Raw genomic sequence first — 14,371 nt, forward strand, 5'->3', positions numbered from 1 at the left:
TCCAGTTCCAGGGAATCTGATTCACTTCTTCTGACCTCCGTGGGCATTGAACAACATGGGTGCATTTACACACATGCATGCAATACATTCATACACATTTTAAAAAGTAACCTGAATCAAATTGTTTTAAATAATTTATTGAGAATTTCATACATGCATATAAGGTGTTTTGATCAAATCCATGCCCACTCCCTCCCCTCCAACTCCTCCCATATCTCCCCATCTTAAATCAAATATTTTAAAAAATGATTGTTTAGGCCGGGCGTGGTGGTGCATGCCTTTAATCCTTGCACTTGGGAGGCAGAGACAGGTAGATCTCTGTGAGTTCAAGTCCAGCCTGGTCTCCATAGAGAGTTCCAGGCCAGCTATGGCTACAGGGAGACCCTGTCTCAAAAAGACCTAAAAGAGAAGATTGTTTAAAGCAAAGAAAAGATGTTAATGCTTCATAGGACTTACAGCATTTATCAGTAAAATGTAGACAATTTACATGTGGGGGAAAAAGCCTAAAAATGGAAAGGAAAACAAAAAGGAAATTATTCTTGTAAAGTTCTTTCTATGCAAAAAGTGGAATAATACCGTTGGACGACGATAGACTGTTAAGTAAAAGATGTATATGATAAACGTAGCAACCACTAAAAAATATATCTAATAAGGTACTAATTTCAAAAAACGTAAGTGGCAGTATTAGATAAAGTAAGACTGTGTAGCTTAGACCTTGAATATACAAGGCCCTGGGTTTGATCTTCGTTACCATAAAACAAAACACCCTTCTGCCCATCAAAAAACAAAAACTAGACAAAATAGGCTTCAGAGCAAGACTTACGAGCCAGGCATAGTAGTACATGCCTGCCTATTTTCTCAGCTACTCCAGAGGCTGAGACAGGAGGATCGAGAGTTTGAGGTCAGCATGGGCTGTGTAATGAGACCCTGTCTCAAAATAGCCCAAAGTGTATATTTCTAGAAATAAAAATGACTTTTTCAAAATGATAAATGGTCACTTTGTGTTTATATATATATATAATAGAATTTCAAAATACTTGAACCAAAACCTGACAGAACTGGAAGGAGAACTAGAAAAATCATAATTACATAGTTGGGTATTTTAATCTACCCCTCTTAGTAATGAATAAAAATGGTGGAACTTTTCAGTATAAAGCTTTCTAAGATCAAATACTAAGCAATGTTGTATTAGAGGTCCTAGCTAGTAAGGCTAGATAGAAGAGAAATAAAGATATAGAGGTTCAAAAAGAAGATAGAAAAGTACCTTTGGACTGTGTGGTCATATTCATAGAAAATCCTAAGTGGCCTTCTCTCTTAAGGGCAAGTAGAATAAGTGAATATAGCAAAGTTGCAGAATATAGGGGCAATATGCAAAAATCAGTTAATTTAAAAAACAACAACAACAACAAAAAAAAACGAGGTCTCACTGTGTAGACCAGTCTGGGTTCAAACCCATGATCCTCCTGTCCCAGTCTCTGAAGTGCTGGATTTACAGGCATGATAATGTCCAATAAATTTTCATAGTTTTTGTATTTAGCAAGCAAACAAAATGAAACTTAAAGGATATATATCCTTTATATATATTATATATAATTCATAAACATCTCCATTTCCTTTAGGGTGGCATTCAAACAATAAACCAAATAGGGAAAAATTCAGGAAAGCATACAAGATGGAACACCAGAGCTGTAACATACTGCTGAAGAGAACTAAAAGTGACCTAAATAAACAGCTATACCATGTTCATGGATTAGAGCGGTCTTACCACTGCTCTTCTCCCTCCTCCTCCCCCTTTCCTTCATTCTTCTCTCTCTCACCTTCCTGGTTTTGTGGCGCTGGGACCAAACTTGAAGCTGCATAAATGCTAGGCTGGCATGCCTACCACTTAATTATTGTTCCCCTGGACTTCTTTTCTCTTGAATGTTCCAAGCATATTTCAACCTCAGACCTTTTACATTTGATTTTTCCTCTGCCTGGAACACTCCCCAGGTACTCAGCATGCTTTGATTCCCTTACCTCCTTGGGGATTTTATTCACAAGTCTCTAGGTAAGATATTTCCTAACATTTTTGTGTATAAAGTACATGTTCTCCTGTTCTCATTCACAATATTGATTACTGTTGTATCCTTTTGAGGTGATAAGAAGGCTTTGGAACTAGCTAGAAGTAGTTGGTCATAGAACATTGTGAATTTTTCACTTTGAAATGGTCAGTTTTACGTGTTTTTCCCCAAAATAAAAATACACTTCTGAAATTAAGGTTAAGTGATAAGAATCAGACATTGAATTGAATTCATTTTTGCCACCTGTTTATCATTTGTTACCGGATAAGCTCTTTCTAATCAGTTTTAGAAAATAAACATATCAGTACCCAGCATTTTTATGATTGTTTATGAAGAATGTAGCATACATAGTGATTATCTAGTAAATATGTTACTGCTATAGTTGCTGTTGGTTTTATTTTATTCCTTGTTTCTTTAATGGTAGAATTTGAACAAGGACTACACACTGAATATGTGCTCTACTACTGAGCTAAACTATACCTCCTGACTTATTTTCTCATTTATAAAATGGAAATAATAGTATGGAAAAGGATTGATTGCTCAGAGCATTTAATTAGTTAATCCATGGAAAAGGTTTCTTAGAACAGTGCTGGCCACATTGTGAAATGTTAACTAAGCTATTACTGTATGAAAGGATCCTTAGAAGGGACCTGTTAACATGGGCATACAGGTAAAAAAAATTAATGTTTATATTAGAAAATGACCTTTTTGGAAATTTATGCTATTAGTGACAGAGCTGAGAAAGAACATGATTTCTTAAATTCGAGACCAAGAGACAGCAAAAAATGATGGTATATGAGTCTTGATTTTTCTCAAAGACGCTTGATTTCCTCTTGATAAAAATAATAAATACTGATAATTTATAAATTGATAAACTTTGGCTATGTGGAATTTATTACATAGGTGTTGTGCCTATATTGATTATACCAAACTTTGCAAAACTATTCATTATAGTGGCTACAGGTTATAGTTAGTCTTGGTTCCCTCCTTCCCTTCCTCCCTTCCAGTTCTCACTATGTAGACCAGATTGGCCTCAAACTTGCAGCCATCCTCATGCCTTTGCCTCCCCAGGAATTCAACCGTGTGTCTCTGTTCTTACGTAGCAAGTACTTTTCTGACTAGACATTTCCCCTACTCCCATGTCTCACAAATTTTCGTTTTAGTTTGAGTTTTTCCCTTAATTTCTGTTATTTCTTCTTTAATCCATTAATTTATAAATACTGGCCTTTCTGTTACCGATTTACAGTTTAACTTCTGTCATCAGAACATATATTCTCTATGATTTCAGCACTCTTTGTATGTATTGAAACCTCTTTTTTTATGGCCCTTGTGTTTAATTGTGGTCCATCTTGAATGTGCACTTCAAAAAGGTATAGGGCTGGAGAGATGGCTCAGTGGTTAAGAACACTGGTTGTTCTTGCAGAAGACCTGGGTTCGAATCCCAGCACCTACGTGGCAGCTAACAGCTATCCGTAACTCCAGTTCCAGGGGATCCAACAGCCTCTTCTGTCCTCCGCAGGCATTGCATGACACGGGTGCACTTACCTACATGCAGGCAATACACACATACACATAAAATTTAAAAAAACTTAAAAGGTGTAAAAGTATATTCTGTTTGATGGAGATTCATATTTCAAATGAGGTGAAATTGGTTGATGATGGTGATATTCACATATTCTATATTAGTGATTTTCTGTCCACATTTTAAATATTAAGTATTTAAAATTACTTGTTTCCTATTTTGCAAAAGCTTTTTCTATGTTGCTATTCTTATTATCCTGGAACTTAGATTGCTCAGAATTTAAATTGTGGATGTGTTTGTTCTTGTGTGACATATTCTTAGTGAATATTCTCAACCATTCAGAGTCCAAAAGTGCAAGTATTTTGACTTTAGTAAATTTTATTATTTCCAAGCATAAAGCCATAATTACATTTTTTTCTTTTCTCCCCCTTTTACAGGAATAGACTTTAAGATCAAAACAGTTGAATTACAAGGAAAGAAGATCAAGCTACAGATATGGTAAGTAATACAAATTTACTTGTTTTATATATATCAGAATGCCAGGTTCCTTAAGGTTTACCAATGAACTTTTACCTTAATCACTTGTTAGGATTCTTTTAGATTATTCTTCCTAAAGTAAGCAATCAGTGACCTTTCAGTGAAATAAAAAAATTATTGCCATTGACGTTGGAGTCATGTACTGTTTGTGCCTAGACTAAAAATAACTGTCTTAGTAGCAGCCAGAGCGCACAGCTTCCGTGACTGCACACGTGGAACTGACAAGGAAATAAGGGACTTTAATTCCTAGGAATGTAGCACTCCTTTTATAATATGTCATTGGAAAAAATAATATTTATACTTTTGGCTTATAATTTCAGAAGCCTCATCGTACTAATTAGACTGATTAAAAAATTAATTTTAATATCAAAGAAAATGGAATTTTTAAAATAGACTTAGAGGTGTATATTATGGCAAAAAGGGGGAGATATAAACATGTACAATGTTTAATTGCTCTTCCATTATTTAATGCCAGTTTTGCTTACTGAATTGGACACACTGCATTGGATTAGACTTGGGCTTATGTGTTCAAGAAGTCCTAAAAATAATTTCACCAGTAGGCAACTTTGGCTATATTTAAACCTGAGCAAAGGGTTACCAGTTAGGCTAGAGGCGAGGGTCTTGTTCATTGGTTCTCATTGCCTTAATGATTGGTAGAGGCTGCCTGGCACAATGAGAACACATGTGCAGGACTCAGGAAAAGGATAATTGAATGTGCTCAAGTCAAGCCTGGCATATGTCTGCAATCCTAGTTCTTGGGAGGTGGAGATAATAAGATCAGGAGCTCAAGGCTACATAGTAAGTTCTAGGCAAGCTCTGGCTACAAGTGACCCTATTTCAAAAACCAAATCAAAACATACAAAGGAGCTAGATAATTTTGCAAGGTATAGTCATATTGAAAAATATAAATGTTTGAAGTATGCAAATTAAAATGGGACATAGAAAGCTTAAAAAATTAACTTGCGCTATCAGACAAAGAGAGCTGGAAGGAGGAAGGGAGGGGGAGAGAAGGAAGAGAAAGATAAATATATCAAAGAACATGAATGGTACTTGGTATTGTTGGTATTTCATAACTAATACAAAGCCCATTCTCTAGATACTATTGATGTTGGTTTAACTAAGTGTGTTCCTTTTTAGTGGAAAATTTAATCATAGATTTGACACCAAAATGTGTATATAATTTGCTAATTGTGTAATGAGAATGAATAGGAAGAGGTTGCATGTAATAGCTAGGAAGTGTTGGGGGTGGTATTCAAAGTGGGAAGATTGCTCTAAATGCTTATTACTTAGGACAAAATTGGAATGCAAGTTTCTAATGCCTTCTGTGCACTGGTGGTTTTAGGTACATCTTCAGCTACATTCTAAGTTGGAGACTGGAAGCTTTCTCTAAAGGAATAGAATTATTAATTTATTCTTTTTACCAGCTCAGGAAAAAAAAAACCTAACCTGTTTCAACTGTGATAAGAAAACCTTTGACACATTGGGTTTGTTTTGCGGTTTGCTTTTGTTTTATGGTGCTGGAGATCAAACCCAGGGTTTTGTATGACCTGGGTAAGAGCTCCACCACAGCTGCTCCCCAGCTCTACACCTGTTTGTTGATTTGGAGGGTTTTGTTTTTTTTTTTAAACGTGTATATGTGAGTATGTGCCATAATGCACATGTGGCAGTTAGAGGATAACTTGTGAGAGTTGGTTCCTTGTTCCTACCATGTGGGTCCCCGGAATTGAATTCAGGTCATCGGCTTTGTAGCAGGCACCTTTGCCCACTGCACTATCTTGCCAGTTTCTCATTCCTCTCCTCTCTAAATGGCCTAATTATATACCACAGAGTAGCTACAGCTGAAGCCCAGGTCCTCTGATTGTTGTGGGTTTTCGCAGAATGGTCAGTGAATTCCTGAGAGGGAGACTGATCATTCACTGGGGAGGAGGATCAGTGAAATAACTGTGGGTCTTGAAGATAGTGTCAGAAGTGACCTTGGCAAAGTTAACAGGGTGACATTGATGCCTCTGGTCCATAAAGCAGTCCTTGATACAAACTGTCAACAGAAATTTCTTGGACTCAGCCTAAGACAAGACCACTGCCTCTGGGTAGTAGGATCAGGAAATATTTGAATAAGCATGTAATAGTACTGAGATTTTCTTAGGAATTGAAAAGTCTAACCATATCCTTCACTTAACTAAATGGAAAAATAAAAAAATATATATACACACACACAAATATATGTTTTTTGGCCAAGGCCTCACTGTGTAACCCTGGCTGGCCTAGAACTTGCTATATAGACCAGACTGGCCTTGATTTCTACCTCCTGAATGTTGGAATTAAAGGCATGCACCACCATGCCTGGCCTATAAATGAAAATTTAAGGTCCAAGGAGGTTAGGTACCTTCAAGGCTGTCCAAGATAAACTTGTCTGACCCCAAATCTGTATTTTATGTTGTTCTTACATAATGCCTGGTACATAGAATACACAGCAAATACTTGAATCAATGGATGAATGGATAGATTATAGGTGGTGGGAATAGCTCGTGCAGACTCTGAAGTGGGCACACGCACTCAGTGAAGAGTGTGAGAGTTTGTGCTTAGCAAAATGTAGACTCTGGCTCCAATACTTTCATGCCCAGCAAACTTGGGCTCTGTGGTTAAGAAAAAAAAGTGCCCAGATTTATGTAGACTGAAGAAAAGTGTAAGAATTTGAAATTGATTCTCACCATTAGATTTCACACACACACACACACACACACGCCCCAATCCCGCAAAGTCTCACTCCATTGTTTTGACTGACCTGAACCTCACAGTGTAGCTGAGGCTGGCCTAGAGCTCTTGGCAGTCCTCCTGCCTCAGCCTCCCAAGTGCTGGGATTACAGGTATGGGGTCACTATGTTCAGTTTAGAAGTCTAACATAGCTTTTTAAAAATCTGACCATGTTTTCAGTTTATTTTATAATGGACTTTCTAAAATATAATTGACATGTCATACAATTTACCATGCAGGGCGTGGTGGTGCACTCCTGTAGTCCCAGTACTTAGGAGGCAGAGGCAGGTGGATCTCTGAGTTCAAGGCCAGCTCGGTCTACATAGTGAGTTCCAGTCCAGCTGAGGCTACAGGGAGACCCTGTTTCAAGAAAGACCAAAAAAAATTTTTTTTTACCTATTAAAGTATATAATTTAGTGGTTTTTAGTTTAGTCACAAGATTATATAACCTATACATTACAATTCTAGAGCACTTAACTATCTCCCGAAAGAAACCGGATTACCTTTCATACCCTGTCCTCTGCTTTCTGTTGCTGTGACAAAACACTGACCAAAAGCAACTTGGGGTGGAAATGGTTTATTTCATCTTAACAACTGACAGTTCATTATTGAGGGAAGCTGAGGCAGGAACTGAAGCAGAGACCATGAGGATATTAAGTTTTAACACTATTGTTGGGAAGAAAAAAAAACTTTTTTTTTTTTTTTGGTCTTGAGACAGGGTCTCCCTGTAGCCCCAGCTGTCCTGGAACTCACTATGTAGACCAGGCTGGCCTTGAACTCACAGAGATCCGCCTGTCTCTGCCTCCTGAGTGCTGGGATTAAAGGCGTGCGCCACCATGCCTGGCTTCAAGAATCACTTTTTAAGTGGGTGGTGGGGCATGTCTGTAACTCCAGAACTTTGAAGGCTGAGACAGGAGGATCATGAGTTTGAGGTCAGCCTAACCTACACGGCCAGTTCTCTGTAATCCTAGATGACATGGTCAGCTATGTGGAATTTACCTTAGTGATTGAGATCTAGAGAAAAAAGAGGGGTTGGAGAGATGGCTCAGCAGTTAAGAGCACTGGCTGCTCTTGCAGAGGACCTGGGTTCAATTCTGAGCACCCACATGGAGGCTATCGACTATCTATAACTCTTGTTCCAAGGGATCTGATGCCCTCTTTTGGTCTCTGCAGGCATTGTATGCATGTGGTACATTTAACATGCAGGCAAAACACTCATACACATAAAATAAAAATAAAGTTAAAAATTTTTAATAAAAAATAAAACAGAATGAAGGGGTTGGTGAGATGACTTAGCTGGTAAGAGTACTTGCCGTGTAAATCTGGCAGCATGATCCCAGGAACCTATAGTGGAAGTAGAGAACTGACTCCTGAAAATTGTCTTCTCACCTCCAAACAAATGTGTTCTATCTCTGCTTGTCTTTGTGTCTGTTTGTCTGTCTGTCTCTCTCGCTCTCTCTCTCTCTCTCTCTCACACACACACACATCAGTGATAATTATAAATAAAAATTTAAGGAAGAAAGCAGAATAAAGAATCCCAAAGCAAACTAAACTGGCCTATAGAATTTTTAGAATGCTACGAAAGCCATTTGGTGAAAGAAGGGTTACTTCCTCAATATTTTCAAGGAAAGGTGCTGGAGCTATTGGGTATCCCATAGCTCCAACCAACTCTAAACCTTTTCATTCAAATGGTGGCGCAAACCTTTAATCCCAACACTCGGGAGGCAGAGGTAGGTGTATCTCTGTGAGTTCGATGTCATCCTGGTCTACATAGCGAGTTCCAGGACAGCTGGAGCTACAGGGAGACCCTGCCTCAAAAGACCAGAAAAAAAAAAAAAAAGGAGGAAGGAAGGAGAAATTAATTCACTCTGGGGGCTGGGGCTTGGTGAGTAAAGGGCTTGCTATGCAAATATGAAAAACCTATGTTTGGATTCCCAGAACCCCCCTAAAGCTGGACATGGTAGTACATACATCTGTAATCCCAGCTCTCCTATGGCAAGATGAGAGACAAAAAAAGGAGAATCATTGCAAGCTCTTGGATCAGCTAACCTGGGGTACATAGTGGCAAACAAGAAATCTTGTCTCAAATAGGGTGGAAGGGAAGGACACTAGACACCAACCATCAAGTGTCCTTTGACCCGTACATGCACTGAGGAAAGGGGAAGGGAGGAAATTAATTAGTTCTTTGGGTTGAACACATTGATATAGTGTAGTCCCAGATACTTTGGAGGTCAAGGCAGGGAGGATCACTAGAGTCCAGAAATTTGGTTTGCCTGGATAATATTTGAGACACTGTCTTCAGCAACAAAATGTACTTTGTAACAAAATTAACTCAAAATGTATCATGTATCATCAGTTTAATTAAACTGTAAGACTTTTAGAGAAAAGTAGAAAAGTAGTCTTTGGGACTTAAGACTAGGTAAAGAGTTCTTAGACGGGACATTAAAAAACTTAATGTATTAAATATAAGTAACTAAACTGGGTACCAGCAAAATGAATCTACTCAAGTCCCAGTGAGGTAAGTGACTTGGAGAATGAATTTCATCAATGAAATAGCTGAGAGAGGCCTTTGCTTTCTGGGCTGCACAGCCTCCAGTGTCCTGGTGCCAGCACCTTCCCTGGCTAAGAGATAGAAACAACCTAAATGTTCCTCAACTGATGAGTGGATAATGAAAATGTGGTTCATTTATACAATGGAGTTTTACTCAGCAGTAAAGAAAAATGAAATCATGAAATTTGCAGGGTTTGTACTGAGTTCAATTATGTATAACTGTATTAATTCAACTGTGAACCTAAAAATTTACAGCCACTTTTGAAAGAGATGTATCCTTGCTCTGGAATGTGTTATTGAATATGTTAAAGTTGTAATGAAATACTTCTTCTAATCATGTGATTATTGAATTAAAAAAAAATAAATAGCTGAAAGAGGACTTCATATATAAAGAACTTTCATGGGACATCTTAAAAAACAGCCCAAAGGGGCTGGAGAGATGGCTCAGCAGTTAAGAGCACTGGTTGTTCTTGTAGAAGACCCAGGTTCGAATCCCAGCACCCACATGGCAGCTAACAACTGTCCTTAAGTCCAGTTCCAGGGGATCCAACGGCCTCTTCTGTCCTCCATGGGCATTGCACAACATGGGTGCACTTACCTACATGAAGGTAATACACACATACACAGAAAATAAAAAAAGTAAAATATTTTTTTAAAAAACACTCAAAAAAATCCAGTTAAAAAATGGACAAAAGTTATAAATGGACATTTCACCAGAGGGGATATTTGAATGGCACATTAATATGTGAAGTGTTCAGAAGCTATGAGGAGGTGCAAATTAAGAAGATGAGGCTGTATTAGATGTCTATATCTTTAGAGCAACTTTTATTATTATTTTATTTTATGTGTTTGAGTGTATTGCCTGCATGTAAGTGCACCCATGTCTTGCAATGCCTGCGGAGGACAGAAGAAGCCATCGGATCCCCTGGAACTGGAGTTCGGACAGTTGTTAGCTGCCGTGTGGGTGCCGGGATTCGAACCTGGGTCTTCTGCAAGAACAGTGTTCTTAACCGCTGACCCATCTCTCCAGCCCCCTAGAGCAACTTTTTTAAAATGAGGGGGTGGAAATGACATCAAATACTAATATGGATGCAGAGAAACTGGATCTTCACACATACATTGCTAGTAAAGTTGTGCATAGCAGTCACCCTGGAAAAGTTTGGTGTTTTCTTATAACTGAATACAAATTTATCATGAGTCAGAAAAATACCATTCCTGTGCATTTATCCCAGAGAAATGAAAGCATACCTACCTAGAAACATTATATTTGAATGTTACAGAACTGTATCTGTAATAGTTACAAATTGGAAACATCTCAAAATATTCTTCCATGGGTGAATGTTTGAGCTAATTGTGGTATGTCCATACTGTAGGCTATTACTCGGAAGTTACAACTGTCAGACTTGTGTAACATGTAGCAACATAGATAGCATCTCAGGGATATGATGCTAGGAAGAGGTGATAAAAGCCCGTTTCAAAAAGAAGCATACCATACAATTTCATTTATAAAGCATTCAGAGGATGACAAAATTATGCACAGGGAAAAATGGGTAATTGGCCAGAGTTAAGGGACCTGGGGTTGGCAAGAAGGGTGATGTGTAAGTTTTCTATCTTGTTTATGATGGTGATAAATTGGCAGAAACCTGTTTATACACACACAAAAGTATAAGGTAAAAATATGTCTGAATAAGTCTGTAGATTATACCATTGTCAGTTTCCTATTTTTGCTCTTCTACTACAGTTACATCAGATGTTATCTTTGGAGAAAACTGGATGGAGGTACTCAGGACTTTATACTGTTTTGTTAGTTCTTCTGTAGCTACAGTTATTTCAAAATAGAAGTTTAAAAATGTTATCGGGGAAGAGGAACAGAGCAGTGACTTAGAGGATACAGAGTTGAGAAAATAGTCTTTTAAAAAATTACTTTTAGGGCTGGAGAGATGACTCAGTGGTTAAGAGCACTGACTACTCTTGCAGAGAACCCAGATTCAAATCCCAGCACCCCCATGGCGACTAACAACTGTCCCTAACTCCAGTTCCAGGGGATCCCACACCCTCATACACATAAAATAAAAATAATCCAATAAAGTAGTTAGGATTAAAAAACAAGCTGGACATGGTGGCGCACGCCTTTAGTCCCAGCACTCAGGAGGTAGAGGCAGGTAGATCTCTGGCCAACCTGGTCTACATAGTGAGTTCAGGTCAGCTGGGACTACAGGGAGACCCTGACTCAAAAAGACAAAACAAAACAAAAGTAGAGAGGAGGATCAGAAGTTCAAAGCCTTCTTGGGCTACAGCATGAATTCAAGGCTGGTATGAGCAACTTAGCAAGAACCTGTTCTAAAACACAAAGTTTAAAAGGGATCAGGGTGGGGTGGACCTTGGGATTTAGCTCAGTGGCAGAATTATTCTAGAATGGGCAAGGCCCTGGATTCAGTGCACAGTGAGTGAGTGAATAAAGTTATCTTTACAGCTTTTTGTAAATGATCCTAAAAATTGTGTTGTAGTTTTTGAATAATCTAAAATTCTCATGCTTTTATGTTACATTATGAAGATCACTAAATTATCACTATTAAATCACTAAATCAGATGGAGTCAGGAGTTTTTATAGTGCAGCATTGCTGGTCGTTATATTAAATAATTTCAAGTTTTATGTGTTACTTGCTCCTGTTTTCCCTTCCCCCTCAGTGTGGGTCACTTATTCATCTCCTCCATCTAAGAAGTGTGTGCAGCTAGGCATGCTTGTGATGCCTGTACTTTGGAGACTGAGGCAGGAGATCATGAGGCCAGCTTATCTCAATAGAATTAGATGAGTTGTTTTTAACTGTGGTAAACAGTGAATTTTAATCTCTGTTTTTGCATACTACTCTGTTTTATCCTTTAATGCTAAAATGCTTAATACAATTATTGGCTGTTTATTTCAGGGACACAGCAGGCCAGGAGCGATTTCACACCATCACAACCTCCTACTACAGAGGAGCAATGGGTATCATGCTAGTATATGACATCACCAATGGTAAAAGTTTTGAAAACATCAGCAAGTGGCTTAGAAACATAGACGAGGTAAGACCTAGGAATTAAGTAAACTCTTCCTCCTTAAACTTTTTAAAAAATATATTTATTATTTTTATTTTATGTGTATGAGTGTATTGCCTGTATGTAGGGGAGTGCACCCATAGAAGAGGGCTTCGGATTTCCCTAGAACTGGAGTTAAGGATGGTTCATAGCCGCCATGTGGGTGCTGGGAATCAAACCCAGGTCCTTTGCAAGAGCGGTCAGTGCTCTTAACCGCTGAGCCACCTCTCCAGCCCCCTCCTTAAACTTTTAGATAGTTCACTTAAAACTCTATCCAAGGCAATTAATACCTAATAATTCTGTATAGTTATAAGGTAATAGGAACTTCCAAATGTTTCACTGAGAAATGAATTACTTCTCAGTAACTTTTTAAAGGTTTATTTATTTTTATTTTATGTATATGAATGTTGGCCTACATGTATGCCTACATGTGTGATTGTGCACAACATGCGTGCCTTGTCAGGAGGCCAGAAAAGGTATCAGATTCCCTGGAACTGGAGTTATATGCGGTTGGGAGTCACCATGTATCTCTGCAAGAGTAGCAAGTGCTCTTAACTACAGAATCATCTCTCTAGCCCTTCTCAGTAAACTTTTATTGAATGACTTAATGAAATGCTCAGTAGTAATTTTAAAAATTACCAAATTAAAGAAATGTCATGTTGTGCCAGGCATGGTGGTACACACCTTAATCCCAGCACTAAGGATCTCTGTGAGTTCAGGGCCAGCCTGGTCTACATAGCATGTTCCAGGCCAGCTGGGGCTACAGGGAGACCCTGTCCCCCCAAAAAAACAACAAAATGTCATGTTGTTTCTATATAAATATTAATATAGTTTTAAAAAAATACCCTAATGGAAATCGTGCCCATATGCATTTAAAGACACCAGTTTTTTGTAAACCAAAGTTGTGTATCAAAGTACATCTTTTCTTGTCTGTTTGTTTGAGACAAGGTCTCTTTGTAGCCCTAGATGGCCTGGCACTCATTATGTAGACTAGGTTGATCTCAATCTCATAGAAACCCACATGCCTCTGCCTCCTGCTTGCTGGGATTAAAGGCATGTGTCACCAGGCTGGCCTGATATTTGTCTTTTTCTTTGCTATAGCTTTGAGACTTCCTCTTGGAATTATTATTCATGTCATATTGCTACCTTTTAGCCTTTGAATTTCACTAAGACTCTTTTTTTAACCATTAGATAATTATTTTTATTTTATGTTTGAGTGTTATGCCTATATGTGTGTAAGTGCACCCGTGTTGCACATTAACTTTGGAGGACAGAAGAGGGCGTCAGATCCTCTGGAAGTGGAGTTATGGACAATTAGCCACCATGTGCATGCTGGGATATGAACCGAGGTCTTCTGGAAGAACAACCAGTGCTTTTAACCACTGAGCCATCTCTCCAGCCCCTAAGACTCTTTTTTAAATGTCTTCATTTTTATTTTATGTGTATGAATATTGCTTGCATGTAAGTGCACTTGTGTGATGCCTACGAAGGTCAGAAGAGGGCATCAGATCCCCTGGAGCTGGAGTTTCAGAAGGTTGTTAGCCACCACGGGGGTGTTGAAAAATGAACTTGGGTCCTCTGCAAATGCAGTCAGTGCTCTTAACTGCTGAGCCATCTCTCCAGCCCCAAGACTGACTCTTTAAAACAGGTTTTCCCTGGACACATAAACAGCATAACTAAATGACTATAGTGATATTCAGGAAAAAGTCTTTTGAGATATTCAGGAAAAGGTCTTTTGGACAAAACTTTTTAGTTAGCTTTAGATACATTTTTAGGAAGCTTAGTCTCATGTTTCTCTCTCTCTCTCTCTCTCTCTCTCTCTCTCTCTCTCTCTCTCTCTCTCTTCTCTCTCCCTCCCACTCCGTGTGGGGGAGG

The 14,371-nt window shown here is 38.5% G+C and overlaps 1 protein-coding gene across 1 annotated transcript in view; it reads left to right on the forward strand.

The window, feature by feature from the left end:
- Nucleotides 1-14,371, forward strand: part of Rab10 (RAB10, member RAS oncogene family) — a 69,455-nt gene that overhangs the window by 34,365 nt on the left and 20,719 nt on the right. The window contains exons 2-3 of the mRNA XM_008834994.2: nt 4,020-4,080; nt 12,346-12,484. Coding sequence (XP_008833216.1) covers nt 4,020-4,080; nt 12,346-12,484 — 200 coding nt within the window. The remainder of the gene's footprint in view (nt 1-4,019; nt 4,081-12,345; nt 12,485-14,371) is intronic.

Source organism: Nannospalax galili, unplaced genomic scaffold (genome assembly GCF_000622305.1).
Source record: "Nannospalax galili isolate Female #2095 unplaced genomic scaffold, S.galili_v1.0 scaffold517, whole genome shotgun sequence".
NCBI classification, from domain to species: domain Eukaryota; kingdom Metazoa; phylum Chordata; class Mammalia; order Rodentia; family Spalacidae; genus Nannospalax; species Nannospalax galili.